Source organism: Jaculus jaculus, chromosome 6 (genome assembly GCF_020740685.1).
Source record: "Jaculus jaculus isolate mJacJac1 chromosome 6, mJacJac1.mat.Y.cur, whole genome shotgun sequence".
NCBI classification, from domain to species: domain Eukaryota; kingdom Metazoa; phylum Chordata; class Mammalia; order Rodentia; family Dipodidae; genus Jaculus; species Jaculus jaculus.
The window spans coordinates 62,304,462-62,318,895 of NC_059107.1; the positions used below are offsets into that span (position 1 = coordinate 62,304,462).

General features: G+C 49.6%; 1 protein-coding gene across 1 annotated transcript; it reads right to left on the reverse strand.

The window, feature by feature from the left end:
• Positions 1-4,991: 4,991 nt before the first annotated feature.
• On the reverse strand, positions 4,992-10,724 carry Spr (sepiapterin reductase). Its single transcript, XM_004668235.2, has 3 exons — positions 10,418-10,724; positions 9,567-9,857; positions 4,992-5,641 (listed from the first exon to the last, which is right to left on the reverse strand). The coding sequence occupies exons 1-3, from the start codon at positions 10,722-10,724 to the stop codon at positions 5,451-5,453; spliced, it is 789 nt and encodes a 262-aa protein (XP_004668292.2). The 3' UTR covers positions 4,992-5,450.
• Positions 10,725-14,434: the final 3,710 nt, after the last annotated feature.

Below are 14,434 nucleotides of genomic sequence, written 5' to 3' on the forward strand. Positions count from 1 at the left end.
CCTTTCTTCCCTTGCACTAGGGGAAGCAGGCCTGAAGACTAAGGCACTATTAGTTTTCAGGTTCCTTAGCTGAGGTCTCACAGAGCCACTGGGTCCAGTGTGGGAAGGTGAGGCTTCCCAAAGCAAGAAGAGAATTTTCTTCACTCACATCTTCACTTAGAACCAAAGCCCAGTGTCCTATCTCCCACTAATGGCATTAAGCCAGGTAACAGTTTTCCACAAGGCAAAGGAGACAGGGTGAGGAAGAAATGTCTTGTTGGCTTCCCTCCTTCCTTTGAAGATGATTGGAACTCCTTGGGGTAGCAGTGGGAAGGTAGGCTCTCCTTCCCACTATGCAAGATGTTCTGTGCTCCTCCCTGCCTCCACAGTGCTCCTCAGACGAGGCAGGGGCAAGGCGGGCTCCCTCTATTCTCTCCTCAGTACCCACACTGTTTACCCTAGAGGCTTGCAGGTACTCTTCAGCTAATTTTCAAGCACACCATCTAGTGGCTTCCAGTCCCATCTCCACCTCCCCTATATCCCGAATCATTGAAAGATGTGACCAGGCTGCATAGGGGTCACCCATATGTCTCCGCCTGGGTGGCTAGAAGGGCTCTTTGCCCACATGCCTCACCATGTAGATCCCAAGTGAGGTTCCCAGCTGGGCCTTGCTGGGGGCATATCCACATGGGGGTGTGCACACTTGCCATGTGAGTCAGAATGACTGCACATGTTAGCATTGGAGGCCACCTTCTGTATACTGTGCATGTGTGCAGAAGTCAGAGGCACCCTTCTGTTAGTTCTTGCCCTCCTTCCTTTTTAAATATTTTATTTATACTTATTTATTTGAGAGAGAAATAGCCAGAGAGGGAGAGAGACAGAGAGAATGGGCACACCATGGCTTATAGCCACTGCAAATGAACTCCAGATCTATGAACCCCTTGTGCATCTGGTTTACGCGGTTTCTGGGGAATCAAACCTGGGACCCTTGGCTTTGCAGGCAAATGCCTTAACTACTAATCCATCTCTCCAGCCCTTGCCCTCCTTCTTGAGGAAGGGTTGCTCTTTCACTACTACACATGCCAGGCTAGATGCCTCTGGGCTCCACCTTCCATCTTGCCATAGAAGCACTGGGATTACAGATGCTACACCATACAGATTTACATGGATTCCAGATATGCAAATTCAGGTACCCAGATTTGTGGGACAAGCACTTGATCCATTTAGCCTCTCCAGCCTGTGACCATGTTTGGTGAGGAAGGATATGAGTGACAGAGACTAGAAGGCAGTATCCCAGGGCCCAGCTCCCCAGGATGAGTGTAGACTGGGTGAATGATTCAGGATCTGGAGGAAGGACCAGGCTTGGTTGACAATGAATTCATACCAGCTTGGGTATGGGCCATGGGGTTTGTCTTTACAGGTCCCTGGGGCAAGCCTCGAATATTCTACCCACTCCCTGGCTCCTCACAGTCCAGCTGCTGGCCCCCAGTTCAGGAGCAAGAAACACTAAAACAAAAAGCTGCACAACTCTTTTACACCAAAGACAATGAGAAACCTTGTTTGTCTTTTGGCTAATCTGTGGCCCTGCTCACCCTGGCAGCTGGGCTCTGGGCATGTGCAGGCATGTCTTTATGTGTGTACTTGCAGTTACTCACACATGGGCTGGCCAAGGCTGGGCTACGAGCTCTAGGAACACAGATGGTTAGCCACTGGAGGACAACACAAATCCTCTCTGTCCCAGTGCTGGGGGTCCTGGGCCCAAGGCTGGGTTGGAGGCCTAGGAGATATCTGTGGGCAGAGATGGTCCCAAGTCATGGGTTGTTTTGGGGAGCCTGGGAGGTGGGAAAGAGCCCATGTGGAGAGTAAGAGCTATGGCTGGGGAGCTGTCCCCATGTTGGGCCGAGCCACAGAGGAACTCACCAGCAGCTAGAAGTTTAGGAGAGGTCAGGAAGCACAGAGTGCATGCCCTCCCCTCACAAACATATTAATAATCTCATGGTGGTGGGCTGTACCTTCCGGCTCTGGTGAGCTACAGAGACAGCTGACTAGTCTGGGCTAGGGGCTGTCTCAGGAAGAGGATAGCCATGACACCAAGTTCCAGGGGCTGAACTTGACCAACCACAATGTTTAAATCCTAGAAAAGACCTCCCTCCCAGAAGGAGTCCTGGTTGTTTGTGAAAAAACAAAAGACAAAAAACAAACAGGTCTAAGGAACTAGGGAAGAGATAAGACGTCAGATCATAGACTTTCTTGCCTTCAGTGGCCCAGTCATCCTAGCTGCCTAAAAGAGCTACCTGACTCCCTCTCAATCCCCCTGTTCCCCAGTTCCCTGAAGCTCCTGGGAGTCTAGAATCCTGGAGTCCAGGGGGACAGGAACCCTTCAAGGACTAAAGCTTTTGTACTTAAAAGACAAATGTCAGACATGAGAGGGCCTCACCTCGTAGAACATATGACGCTCCTCACTAAGCACATGTCTGTCAGCCAGGACGCAAAGTGAACCCAGCTGGGCCTCGCCAGAGGCTGCTCTGGAGCTGACTCTTCTCTCCCAGGAAACAAGAGGCCTGGGAGGAAACCCAAGGATCACCCCCCAGGACAGAAGAGACAGCCCAGGCTGCCTACCTCTCACCATCTGCAGATGCCAAATGACCACTGGAAACAGACAGGTTTGCAGAAAGGAAACTGGAGTTCATTTGTCCTAAAGAAACTGAAGCCCAAGGGAGTGGGGGCCTGCCCAAGATCAGCATGGAAGGTTCTGGATTGTGTCCAAGACAAGCTGTCCAGATTGAACCTGTCTCTCTGAAGAGGGCTGCAACAGGAGCAGTACAATAGCATCTCTTGCCACAGGCCGGCAAGGACAAAGCACAGGAGCTCTTAGAGGAGGCTCCCTGAGGGGTAATGGTTACAGACGATAGTAGGGCTAGAGAGGTAGCTCAGGTGAGTGTTTGCCTAGCATTCATGAAACCCCGCACAGCACTGAATAAATCCAGGGTGGTACACACTGGAAATCCTGGCACTTGAGAGGTGGAGGCAGGAGGATCAGAAGTACAAAGTCATCTTCAGCTACACAGTAAGTTTGAGGCCAGCCTGGGGTACAAGAGATCCTGCCTGAAAAGTGAAAAAGGGCAAGAGTGTTTTATCACCTCTGGGGTGCACTGCTAGCCCCATGCTAAACACTTGAACATCAGGACATTGATTATTCACAAATGGGTACATTCTACGAAACACCTGTCAGGAGCCAAGAGAAGCAACTTGCTCTGGGTTACCAGCAGCTAAGTGGCAGAGAATTGACATGTCTTTGGGATTCTGCAGAACCCTCCCAGTGACTACAAGAATGGCTGCCACCTATCCACACTGTACGGCCTCAGGGTGCCCTCTACTGGGCATGGGGATCAAAGGAAGTTCCTTTTTTCCCCTTTATAGTTTATTCATTCTATATATCATGAACTTTACTGTATGAACAAATAACATGTTGGTCACATTCCCCTCATGTTATTCTCTTATATTCCCCCCCCCCTAATTCATTCCATGGAGGGTCCTCCTCAGTGGGGTTACTGGTATTCATCACAGGGTTACAGAATGCATCAGTCTTTGTGGTGGGTGGAGACAGTGCCTCAGGACACTCCTTCCCAGCCCTGTGGCTCTTCTGTAATGTTCCCAGAGACTTTAATACCCTACTACCTCCAACAGATTGTCTAAGCAGAAAATTAACAGAATAATGGAGCTAAACAATACCATAGGTCAACTGGACTTAACAGTCTACCCAAATTCCATAGAATTCACATTCTTCTCAGTAGCCCATGGAACATTCTCTAAAACAGATCACCTATTAGGGCACAAAGCATGTCTCCACATATTCTGTAAACTTCCTTTTATATAAACAGATGCCTGAGTGCTAGCATTGGCTGTCTGGGAACTCTCAAATACGGGCCAGGGGATGGTTGCAGACCCTCACTTGGAGCTCCCAACCCATGTCTATGTCTATCAACTGGAAGGAGGACCTTTTTCCAGTTTCAAAACAGGGTCTCACTGTGTAACCCAGGCTCATCCTGAACTCATGGTATTTGACCTGCCTTAGCCTGAGTGCTGAGATTACAAGGGTGGGTCTCCACACCCAGCTTGAGGGTTGTATTTGACCATCTCCCTTGAAGGCACACTGGTCTTAAACCTATATGCTGTGTCGCCAGGCATGGTGTGATGGTTTGACTCAGGTGTCCCCCATAAACTTAGGTGTTCGGAATGCCAGGCTCTCAGCTGATGGAAATTTGAGAATTAACGCCTCCTGGAGGCAGTGTATTGTTGGGGACAGGCTTATGGGTGTTATAGCCAGTTTCCCCTTGCCACTGTTTGGCACACTCTCCTGTTGCTATTGTTTACCTGTTATTGGCCAGGGGTGATGTCCACCCTCTGCTCATGCCAACGTTTTCCCTGCCATGGTGGAGCTTCCCCTCAAGCCTGTAAGCCAAAATAAACCTCTTTTTCCCCACAGCTGCTCTTGGTTGGGTGATTTCTACCAGCAATATGAACCTGACTGCAACAGTGATGTACACCTTTAATCCTAGCATGAGTTCGAGGCCAGCCTGGGACTACAGAGTGAGTTCCAGGTCAGTCTGGGATAGAGACTACAGTGAGACCCTACCTTGAAAAAACAAAAACCCCTATACACTGTGGTTCATGAGCCACATGGACAGTGGCCAAGAGGACAGGAGCTGGGATCTATTCATAGCACTGCCATGCAGACAAGGAACAGAACTGGAAATTCAAGGATCCATGGTGAAGGCAGGCTCTTTGTTGGGCACTGGAAGACGGTTAAGACAAGACAGATCAGTTTAGACAAAAAGCTTGAAGAGGTGCCTTGCCATGTCTTTCTTGGATAACTTTAGACTTGGGCTTGCCTCTGAATGGGCCTCAGGTGAGAGCAGGCAGACATCTTTGTGACAACTTCCTAGGAAATTAAGGCAGCACTGAATTGTCTCAGGAACGCCCCCAGGCCTAGAGGAAGAAGCAGACACTAGTGACAGCAATCCACATTTTATTTGTATCTGCCTTAACTGTGCACTTGTACTACAGCCAAGGGAGCGGTGGAGAATAATGGAGGGAGAAGACAGCAGAAGGAAGGCAGCGCAACAGAAGATCCTGCTGCCCTAAGCAAGGCCAGGCCACCTGCCAGTTAACACAGGTCCTCCTAGCCGCCTCTCTACCACAGGCTAGAGACTCAACCTCCTCTCATCAGTTTTCAGCTTCTTTCCCTGCTCTTCCCAGCCCTAAAATTCTATTCCTGGGGATCAAGAGCTCCAATACCCATCCCTTCTCTACTGGGCCTCTGCAGAAGCCTTCTGAGGACCAACAGCACCAGCCAGCTGTGTCTGAGAATTTATCTGCATTAGATAGGGTTGGGAGGAACATGGACAATCACAGGCCTTCTGGGTGTGCCCAAAAGTGGGAAGAAAGGCCAGGATGCCAAGGACCTGAGCTTAGTCATCATAGAAATCAACATGGGCTCCAGACTGGAATGTGTCCGCTTGCAACAAGCTGAGCAGTTTCAAGGCCGAAGCCCCACAATCCACCAGCTCCCCCTTTGACTTTAGCTGCTGCAGTCTGCTCCTTAACTCTGGGTCCACAGAGGTCTCGCGGGCCAGCTGCTGCATGTCTGTGTCCAGGGGACCTAGTGAATGACAAGCAGATGACAGAGGTTGGCGAGATGGCTCAGTGGTTAAGAGCACTTTGGTGCAAGAATAAAGGCCTGAGAGATCACTCCAGTTTAATCTCCAGGACCCATATAGACAGCTGGGTGTGGCCACACCTATCTTTAACCTCAGTTCCATAGGGCAGCAGAGACCCAGAGAATTGCTGAAGCATGGGGCGGGGGGGGGGGGGGGGGGGGGAGGGAGGAGATAGCAAGCGCTGAGATCAGTAAGAGACTCTACCTGAAATAAGTATGGGCAGAAGAGGAGGGCACCCAACATTCTGCTCAGGCCATCACATATACCCTGCCACAGGCGAGTACCTTGGCATGTACACATGTATATACCACACATACAAGCAAGATAAAACAAGCCGGGCGTGGTGGCGCATGCCTTTAATCCCAGCACTCTGGACGGAGGCAGAGGTAGGAGGATCACCATGAGTTTGATGCCACTCTGAGACTACATAGTGAATTCCAGGTCAGCCTGAGCCAGAGTTGAGACCCTACCTCCAAAAAAAAAAGAAAAGAAAGCAGGGGCTGAGTCAGGTCTGGTCAGATGTAACACTTCATCTTGGTGGAAATGGTCAGAATGGCCAAAAGCTCTACTTTTTAAAAATATTTTTATGTGTACATGTATATGTAGTGTGTGTTCACATGTGTGGGTATGCATGTATGTAGGCCAGAGAACTTTATGTGTGTCCTCCTGAGAAACACAATACACAACACCCACCTCCTGTGAGATAGGGACCATCGCTGGCCAGAAGCATCCAGAAACCCTCCTGTCTTTACCTCACCAACGTGGAGATTACAAGCATACGTCACCATGTTTGGCATCTTACATGGGGTCTGGAGATAAACTCAGGTCCTCATGCTTGTAAGTCAAGCACTTTACTGACTGAGCTATCTCCCCAGCTCATTTTATTTATTTTTGATATTGCCTCACTATGCAGCTCAGGCAGGCCATGATCTTCAACCTACCTAGTGCTGGGATTACAAACCAGGGCTGACTTATCTGGCTCATGTCACTACAGAGCTCACATGCAAAGTCCACATACAACTGGATGTGGTCCCCACCCCCAATTACTATGTCTAAAATTAAGTTGGTCCAAGCACTGCCTCCTTCTGACTTTCTAGTTTGTATTAATGAAGTGCTAAAACTCCTCATGTCCCTTACCCCAACAGCCCACAGGAACCAGATAGGACCTGCACCAACACCCCTGACAACCAGGCCCTTCTCCCACCCTGCTTCTCCCTCAGCTTCAACTCCTCCTCCAGATCTCTGCTAAGTTCATTTAGCCAGTTTGCTGGGATCACAAGACCCATTAAGCCCATCCAGGGACTTCCCAAAAGCCTCACCTTGCACTCCAGACTCTCATCTGCTTCTTCTGCTACATACCCAGCCTCAACCTGACACTGAAGAAACCTGTCATTTCCTAACAAACACTCTCTTGTGCTTATTTGTTTATTTATTTATTTAAGGTAGGGTTTCACTCTAGTCCAGGCTGACCTGGAATTCACTATGTAGTCTCAGGGTGGCCTTGAACTCATAGTGATCTTCCTACTTCTGCCTCCTGAGTGCTGGGATTAAAGGCCTGTGCCATCACATGCCTGGCTTTTTGTTGTTGTTTTTTTGAGGTAGGGTCTTGCTCCAGCCAGGGCTAACCTACAATTAACTATGTAGTCTCAGGGTGGCCTTTAACTCCTGGCAGTCCTCCTACCTCTGCCACCCAAGTGCGGGATTAAAGGTGTGCACAACCACACCAAGCTGTCTGCAGGATCTTGATCCTATCACCAAGGGGTAAGAACATATGTATTGTCTACCTGAGTTGCCTCCAGACATTCCACCTCATCTTTTACCACCTTCTAACTGCAAGCCTAGAATGAAGGGCCCAGAACTGTGGGATCTTGGTCCAGTGACCACAACCAGACCAGGTGTCATGAGACCCCATACCCATTAACTCTCATGACCTTATCCTAGCATCCTCCCCCTACCCTCATCAGGTTCCAGCACAGTTCAGCCTGGAATAGTCACCACCCAACAATATCCACTTGTCATTGAACATTCACTACAGACTGCCTAAGTGTGAGATGTGCTAGGTGTTTTTTTTTTGAGACAGGGATCTGATGTACTCCAGGCTGGCCTCAAACTGCTATAGAGTTGAATATGACTTTGAACTCCAGATCCTCTTGCCTCTACCTCCAGAGTCCTAGGCTTACAGGTATGTACCATCATACCTAGCTAGCAATGCAGTCTTATATAACAATGAGATGGTTTTTCAATTAAGGATCTCTTTCTTTTTGCTCCCTGAGGTAGGTCTCACTCTAGCCTAGGCCGACCTGGAACTCACTCTCTATTCCCAGGCTGGCCTTGAACTCATGGTGCTCCTCCTACCTCTGCCTCTCAAGTGCTGGTATTAAAGGTATGCACCACCATGCCCAGCTTTTGATTTTTTTCATATTTTAAAAATTTTATTTATTTAAAAGAAAGACAGAGAGAAAGAGGAAGATATAGGGAACGGGTGCATCAAGGCCTCTAGCCACTGGAAACAAACTCCAGGCACATGAGCCAACTTGTGTATCTGGCTTACATGGGTACTGGGGAACTGAACCTGAGCCCTTAGCCTTCGCAGGCGAGTGCCTTAACTGCTAAGCAATCTCTCCAGCCTGGTTCTTGATATATATATATTTTTTCCCAGGTAGGGTCTCACTCTAGCCCAGGCTGACCTGGAATTCATTATGTAGTCTCAGGGTGGCCTGGAACTCATGGAGATCCTCCTACCTCTGCCTTCCGGGATTAAAGGTGTGTGCCACCATGCCTGGCTATAACATTCATTGTGTGCACTTTCCTTAAGAAATGCCATAATGGCTCTGGGGTTCTGGGATTAGAGGTGTGTGTCACCACACCCAGGAAGGATCATTTTTACGTATGTTGTCTCATTAAGCCCCCAACCCAAACTGCCCTGTGAGACAAAAGTATCTTCCCCATTTCACATGAGGATAGAGTTCAAATCAACACTCAAACCTCACTCTTCACACCAAATGTGTTGGGCATACCTATAATCTCAGCAAGCAGAAGGCATAACATGAGGACTGGGGCAAGCCAAAGGCCGACCTGGTCTACATATCAAGTTTCAGGCTAGCCAGAGTTACATAAAGAGACCTTGTCTCGGAAGCCGGGCGTGGTAGCGCACGCCTTTAATTCCAGCACTAGGGAGGCAGAGGTAGGAGGATCGCCGTGAGTTCGAGGCCACCCTGAGGCTACATAGTGAATTTCAGGTCAGCCTGAGCCAGAGTGAGACCCTACCTCAAAAAACCAAAAAAAAAAAAAAAAAAAAGAGACCTTGTCTCGGGCTGGAAGAGGTAGCTTAGAGGTTAAGGTGCTTACCTGCAAAGCCAAAGGACCCAGGTTCAATTCTTTAGGACCTACATAAGCCAAATGCTCAAGCTGGCACATGCTCCTGGAATTCATTTGTAGTGACTGGAGGCCCCGATGCACCTATTCTCAATCTTTCTCAAATAAATAAAAATAACTTTATTTTGTAAAAAAAAAAAAAAAAAAAAAAAGAGAGAGAGAGAGAGAGAGAGGGAGAGGGAGGGAGGGAGGAAGAGGGAGAGGAAGAGATACCTTGTCTCAAGAAAGCAAGAAGATAAAAAGCAAACTGTACTCTTCTTTCAAACTCTAATTCTCACAGTTCCTTTATTTGTCCATGTGCTAATCCAGGCATCGTCCCACTCCTCAGCACCCCTGCCCATGCCAACTCAAACTTCCCTCGGGTCTGTACTTCCCCCATGGATGAGGGGCCATGACTCAGGTACTGCATATTCTGTGACTCTTCTCTTAGGCCACAGGCCAGACCCTTGGCCCAGCCAGGTCTGGGGACGGTGGTAAGTGTTTCCCACTCACCTGGTGCATAGCTCAGCACTCTCACGCTGGGTTCCTCGGCGGCCAGGACCTGGAACATCATGTCCCGGGCAGCTTTCCCTGCACAGTACAGTGCCCAGCCCTTGAAGGGCTGCAAGGCACAGAGCGAGGAAATGTTCACCACAGTCCTGCTGAAGCCGGGGCTAGCAGGGAAGGCCTTCAGGGTGCCCGAGGTCAAGCAAAGCATGGAGGTCAAATTCACAGCCCAGTAGTTGTTCACTTCAGCTGGGTCATTCAGGTTCAGGAAGCCTTTGGAAACATCCCCAAGAGTGCCTGAGGGAGGGAAAGCACAACAGAAATACTGCTATCGCAGCAAGTAAGGCCCTTGCCTCCCCATTCTCCAAATACCCAGTTGCCATTTGCCTAGCACTTGCCGGGACGCTCCTGTGGGCCCCAGCTCTGCAGACAGACCCCATCTACCCAAGGGGTAGGCGGAGAATACACCTGCTGGCTCTGTGGATGTGCGGGTGGGGTCCTCTTTGGAGAAGCCTGAGAACTTGTTTGGAGGTCCGATAACGCTGACTCCCGCCCCACCAGAGGGCGCCGCGCTAGGCTGTCTGGAAAGTTCAGTTAAGACCTAGTCTAGCCGGTCGTGGTGGTGCACGCCAATTAATCCCAGCACTCGGCAGGCATATCGGCGTGAGTTCAAGACCACCCTGTGACTACATAGTGAATTCCAGGTCAGCTTGGGCTACAGCGAGACCCTACCTCGAAAAACAGAAAAAGAAGAAAAAAAGAAGACGAAGAAGAAGAAAGAAAGAGATCCTCGTCGGGCAGACCGTGCCAGGGGCGAGGGCTCCGAAGGGCTCGGCAGTAGGGCGGCGCGCGCTCACCCGCGTTGTTGACGAGCAGCAGGCGCTGCAGCCCCTCGGGCCGCGGGAGCCCATGCAGGGCGCCGAGCAGCCGCTGCACGCCCGCCTCCGAGCCCAGGTCGGCGGGCACCCGCACCACGCACAGGCCGGCCTGCGCGGCGCCCAGCTCCGCCTCCACCTGCGCCAGCGCCGCGTCGCTGCGGGCGCTGAGGAGCAGCACGGAGCCGGGCGACAGCAGTCGGGCCAGGCGCGGGGCCAGCGCGCGGCCGAAGCCCCGGGAAGCCCCTGTCAGCACGCACACGGCCCGGCCCAGACCGCCGCCCTCCATGCCTGCCGCGCCCTTGGCCGCCCCTCCGGCGCCCGAGCGGGGCGGGACGAGAAGCGCCGGGCCGTGGCCCCGCCCCGCTGCCGCCGGCGGCGCCGCGCTGCCAGGCTCGCCGGGCGTCACTCCCCAGGCTCGCGACTTCCTCCAGTGCCAGGATCCGCCTCCTTCCGCCACTGGCCTCCAGGGCAGGCGGGGTTCCAGGCTGACCTGCAATACAGGAAGTCTCCCTCTGTCCCACGCTGACCTGGAATTCACTATTCCAGGTTAGCGTCCAACTCACGGCGATCCTCCTGTCTCTGCCTCCGGAGTGCTGGGATCAAAGGCATGCACCACCACATTCTTATGAGTAACCTGTCAAAAGCAAAGCAAAGCCTATAGGATTTCGTTCAACGATCGGGTAGGTGGCTCAGTGGATAAAGTGCTTGCTGCACAACTCAGAACTACCTGACTTTGGGTCCTCAGACCCCATGTAAAAGCCAGAAACTATGGTGGCGGTGGACTTTTTTTTAAAATTTATTGACAACTTCCATGATTGTAAACAATATCCCATGGTAATTCCCTCCCGCGCCCCACACTTTGCCCTTTGAAACAACACTCTCCATCATATCCTCTCCCCCTCTCAGTCTCTCTTTTATTTTGATGTCATGAACTTTTCTTCCTATTATGATGGTCTTGTGTAGGTAGTGTCAGGCACTGTGAGGACATGGATATCTAGGCCATTTTGTGTCTGGAGGAACTCGTTGTAAGCAGTCCTACCCTTCCTTTGGCTCTTACATTCTCTCTGCCATCTCCTTTGCAATGGACTATGAGCCAGCAGCAGAGTTACACCCCTAGGGCTCATGACCACCCCTGTTTTAGGTTTTCAGTATCAGGAATGTATTCCCTCCCATGGAACAGGCCTCCAATCAAATTAGAGGGCAGTTGGTTTTCCCCATAACAGAAGTGCCACTATTGTACCCATTGGCTCATTTGGCTTGGGTGGCCAAATACAAGGCTTGCAATGTCCATTGTTGAGTACCTTCACTGGTGATTTCTCTTCCAGTGAACTGCATGCAGTGTGGCTTTTTCCAGCTTTCTGTCAGCTGGTCCACATGGAGGAGGTTTTCAGCTCAGCTCCAGCAGGATTTGTCAGTGACTCTGCAGCCCAAGTATGTGGAGCATAGGGTTTTACCATCTATTCCTGGTGGGAAACCGAGGTCCTCAGCTATGGTGGACTTCTGTATTCCCAGTGTACCTACAGTGAAGTGAGAAGGGAGACAGAGGCAGGTGAATTTCTCTGAAGCACTCAAACGTAGCAGTGAATGAGGCTACTTCAAACCAATCCCAAAACTGTCCTTGCACAATGCACCCTCACACAAATATACACGCCAAATTCATTAGTTAAAAATGTAAAAAAAATAGGGCTAGAGAGATGGCTAAGTGATTAAGGCCTTTGCCTGCAAAGCCAAAGGATCCTGGTTTTATTCTCCAGGACCCATGTAAGCCAGATACACAAGGGGACACATGCGTCTGGAGTTTATTTGCAGTGGCTGGAGGCCCTGGTGTGCCCATTCTCTCTCTCTCTCTTTCTCAAATAAATAAATAAGTAAAATATATTTTTTAAAATGTAAAAACTAAAAAGAAAAAAATTTTTTTTAAAAAAATGTAAAAACTAAGCCTGGCATGGTGGCTCATGCCTTTAATCCCAGAACTCAGGAAGCAGAGGTAAGAGAATCAGGTTAGCCTGAAACTGCATAGTGAATTCCAGGTCAGCCTAGGCCCTACCTCAAAAAAGAAAAACAATAAATAAATGATGTAAAAAATAGGGCTGGAGACATGGTGTGAGGGTTTGATTCAGGTGTCCCCCATAAACTTAGGTGTTTTGAATGCTAGCTCCCCAGCTGATGGATATTTGGGAATTAATGCCTCCTGGAGGGAGTGTATTGTTGGGGGCGGGCTTATGGGCTTTATAGCCAGTTTCCCCATGCCAGTGTTTGGCACACCCTTCTGTTGCTGTGGTCCATCTTATGTTTGCCAGGGGGTGATGTCCACCCTCTGCTCATGCCATCGTTTTCCCCTGCCATCGTGAAGCTTCCCCTCAAGCCTGTGAGCCAAAATAAACCTCTTTTTCCCAGAAGCTACTCTTGGTTGGGTGATTTCTACCAGCAATGCGAACCGGACTGCAACAGATGGCTCGGCTGTTAAGGCACTTGCTTGCAAAGCCTAGACTTAGGTTTGATTCTCTAGTACCCATGTAAAACCAGATGCTCAAAGAGGCGCATGCATCTGGAGTTCATTTGCAGTGGCTAGAGGCCCTAGCATGCCCATTCTCTCTGTCTTCCTCTCTCCTGTATCTTTCTCTGACTGTAGATAGATAAATAAATAAAATAAAATATGTAAGTAAATATGTAAAATAAAATATATAAAACAAAAAATGTAAAAAATGATACCATAAGCCCCAAATCATCTGCACATTAGGGTCACTGAAGAATTAAAAAAAATACTATGTCCTACAGGCCTGGACTTAGGAATTATAAGATCTCCAGCTAACTCTTTTACAAGTCTGGAAGCCACTGCAACAGCAATTGACATATCTGTAAAGGCTTAAATATAATGGTGATGTAGTAGGTCTGATATTATTACTGATTTCGAGAGCAACTGAGCCTTTCTCCACTCTGGATGGGCTTAGCTTAGGGGTCAGAGTGCCAGACACAATGGTCACTACAACTCTGTAAGCCAGTGGCTCTCTAATTCTTGTTTCTGGTGAAGAATGATGGGTGCAGACTCAACAGAAGAGCAATTTAGACACAGTTTATTAGCAAAAGAGACAGCAAAAGCAGAAACAGAACACATCCCAAGCCAGGCAAAATTTTAAAAGTCTCCATTTTACAGCCAATAACAAATAATTTAGCCAGATTTTTTTTTCGAGGTAGGGTGAAGGTAGGGGCCAACAGGCTGACCTGGAATTCACTACGTAGTCTCAGGGTGGGCTTGAACTCTTGGCGATCCTCCTACATCTGCCTCATGAGTGCCGGGATTAAAGGCGTGCACCACCATGCCTAGTCTAGCCAGATTTTTTTGTTTTGTTTTGTTTTGTTTTTGTTTTTTGAGGTAGGGTCTCACACTGACCCAGGCTGACCTGGAATTCACTACGTAGTCACAGGGTGGCCTTGAACTCAGAGATAGGTGATCTGCCTATCTCTGCCTCCCTAGTGCTAGGATTAAAGGCATGTACCACCACACCTGGCTCTAGCCACATGTTTTTAAAAGTTTTGTTTATTTTTATTTATTTATTTGAGAGCAACAGACAGAGAAAGAGGCAGAGAGAGAGAGAGAATATGGGCATGCCAGGGCCTCCAGCCACTGCAAACGAACTCTAGATGCATGTACCCCCTTGTGCATCTGGCTAATGTGGTTCTGGGGAATCGAGCCTCAAACTGGGGTCCTTAGGCTTAACAGGCAAGTGCTTAACTGCTAAGCCATCTCTCCAGCCCATAGCCAGATTTTTTTTTTATTTATTTATTTGAGAGCAATAGACACAGAGAGAAAGACAGAGAGAGGGAGAGAGAAAGAATGGGCGCGCCAGGGCTTCCAGCCTCTGCAAACGAACTCCAGACGCGTGCGCCCCCTTGTGCATCTGGCTAACGTGGGACCTGGGGAACCGAGCCTCGAACCGGGGTCCTTAGGCTTCACAGGCAAGCGCTTAACCGCTAAGCCATCTCTCCAGCCCACAT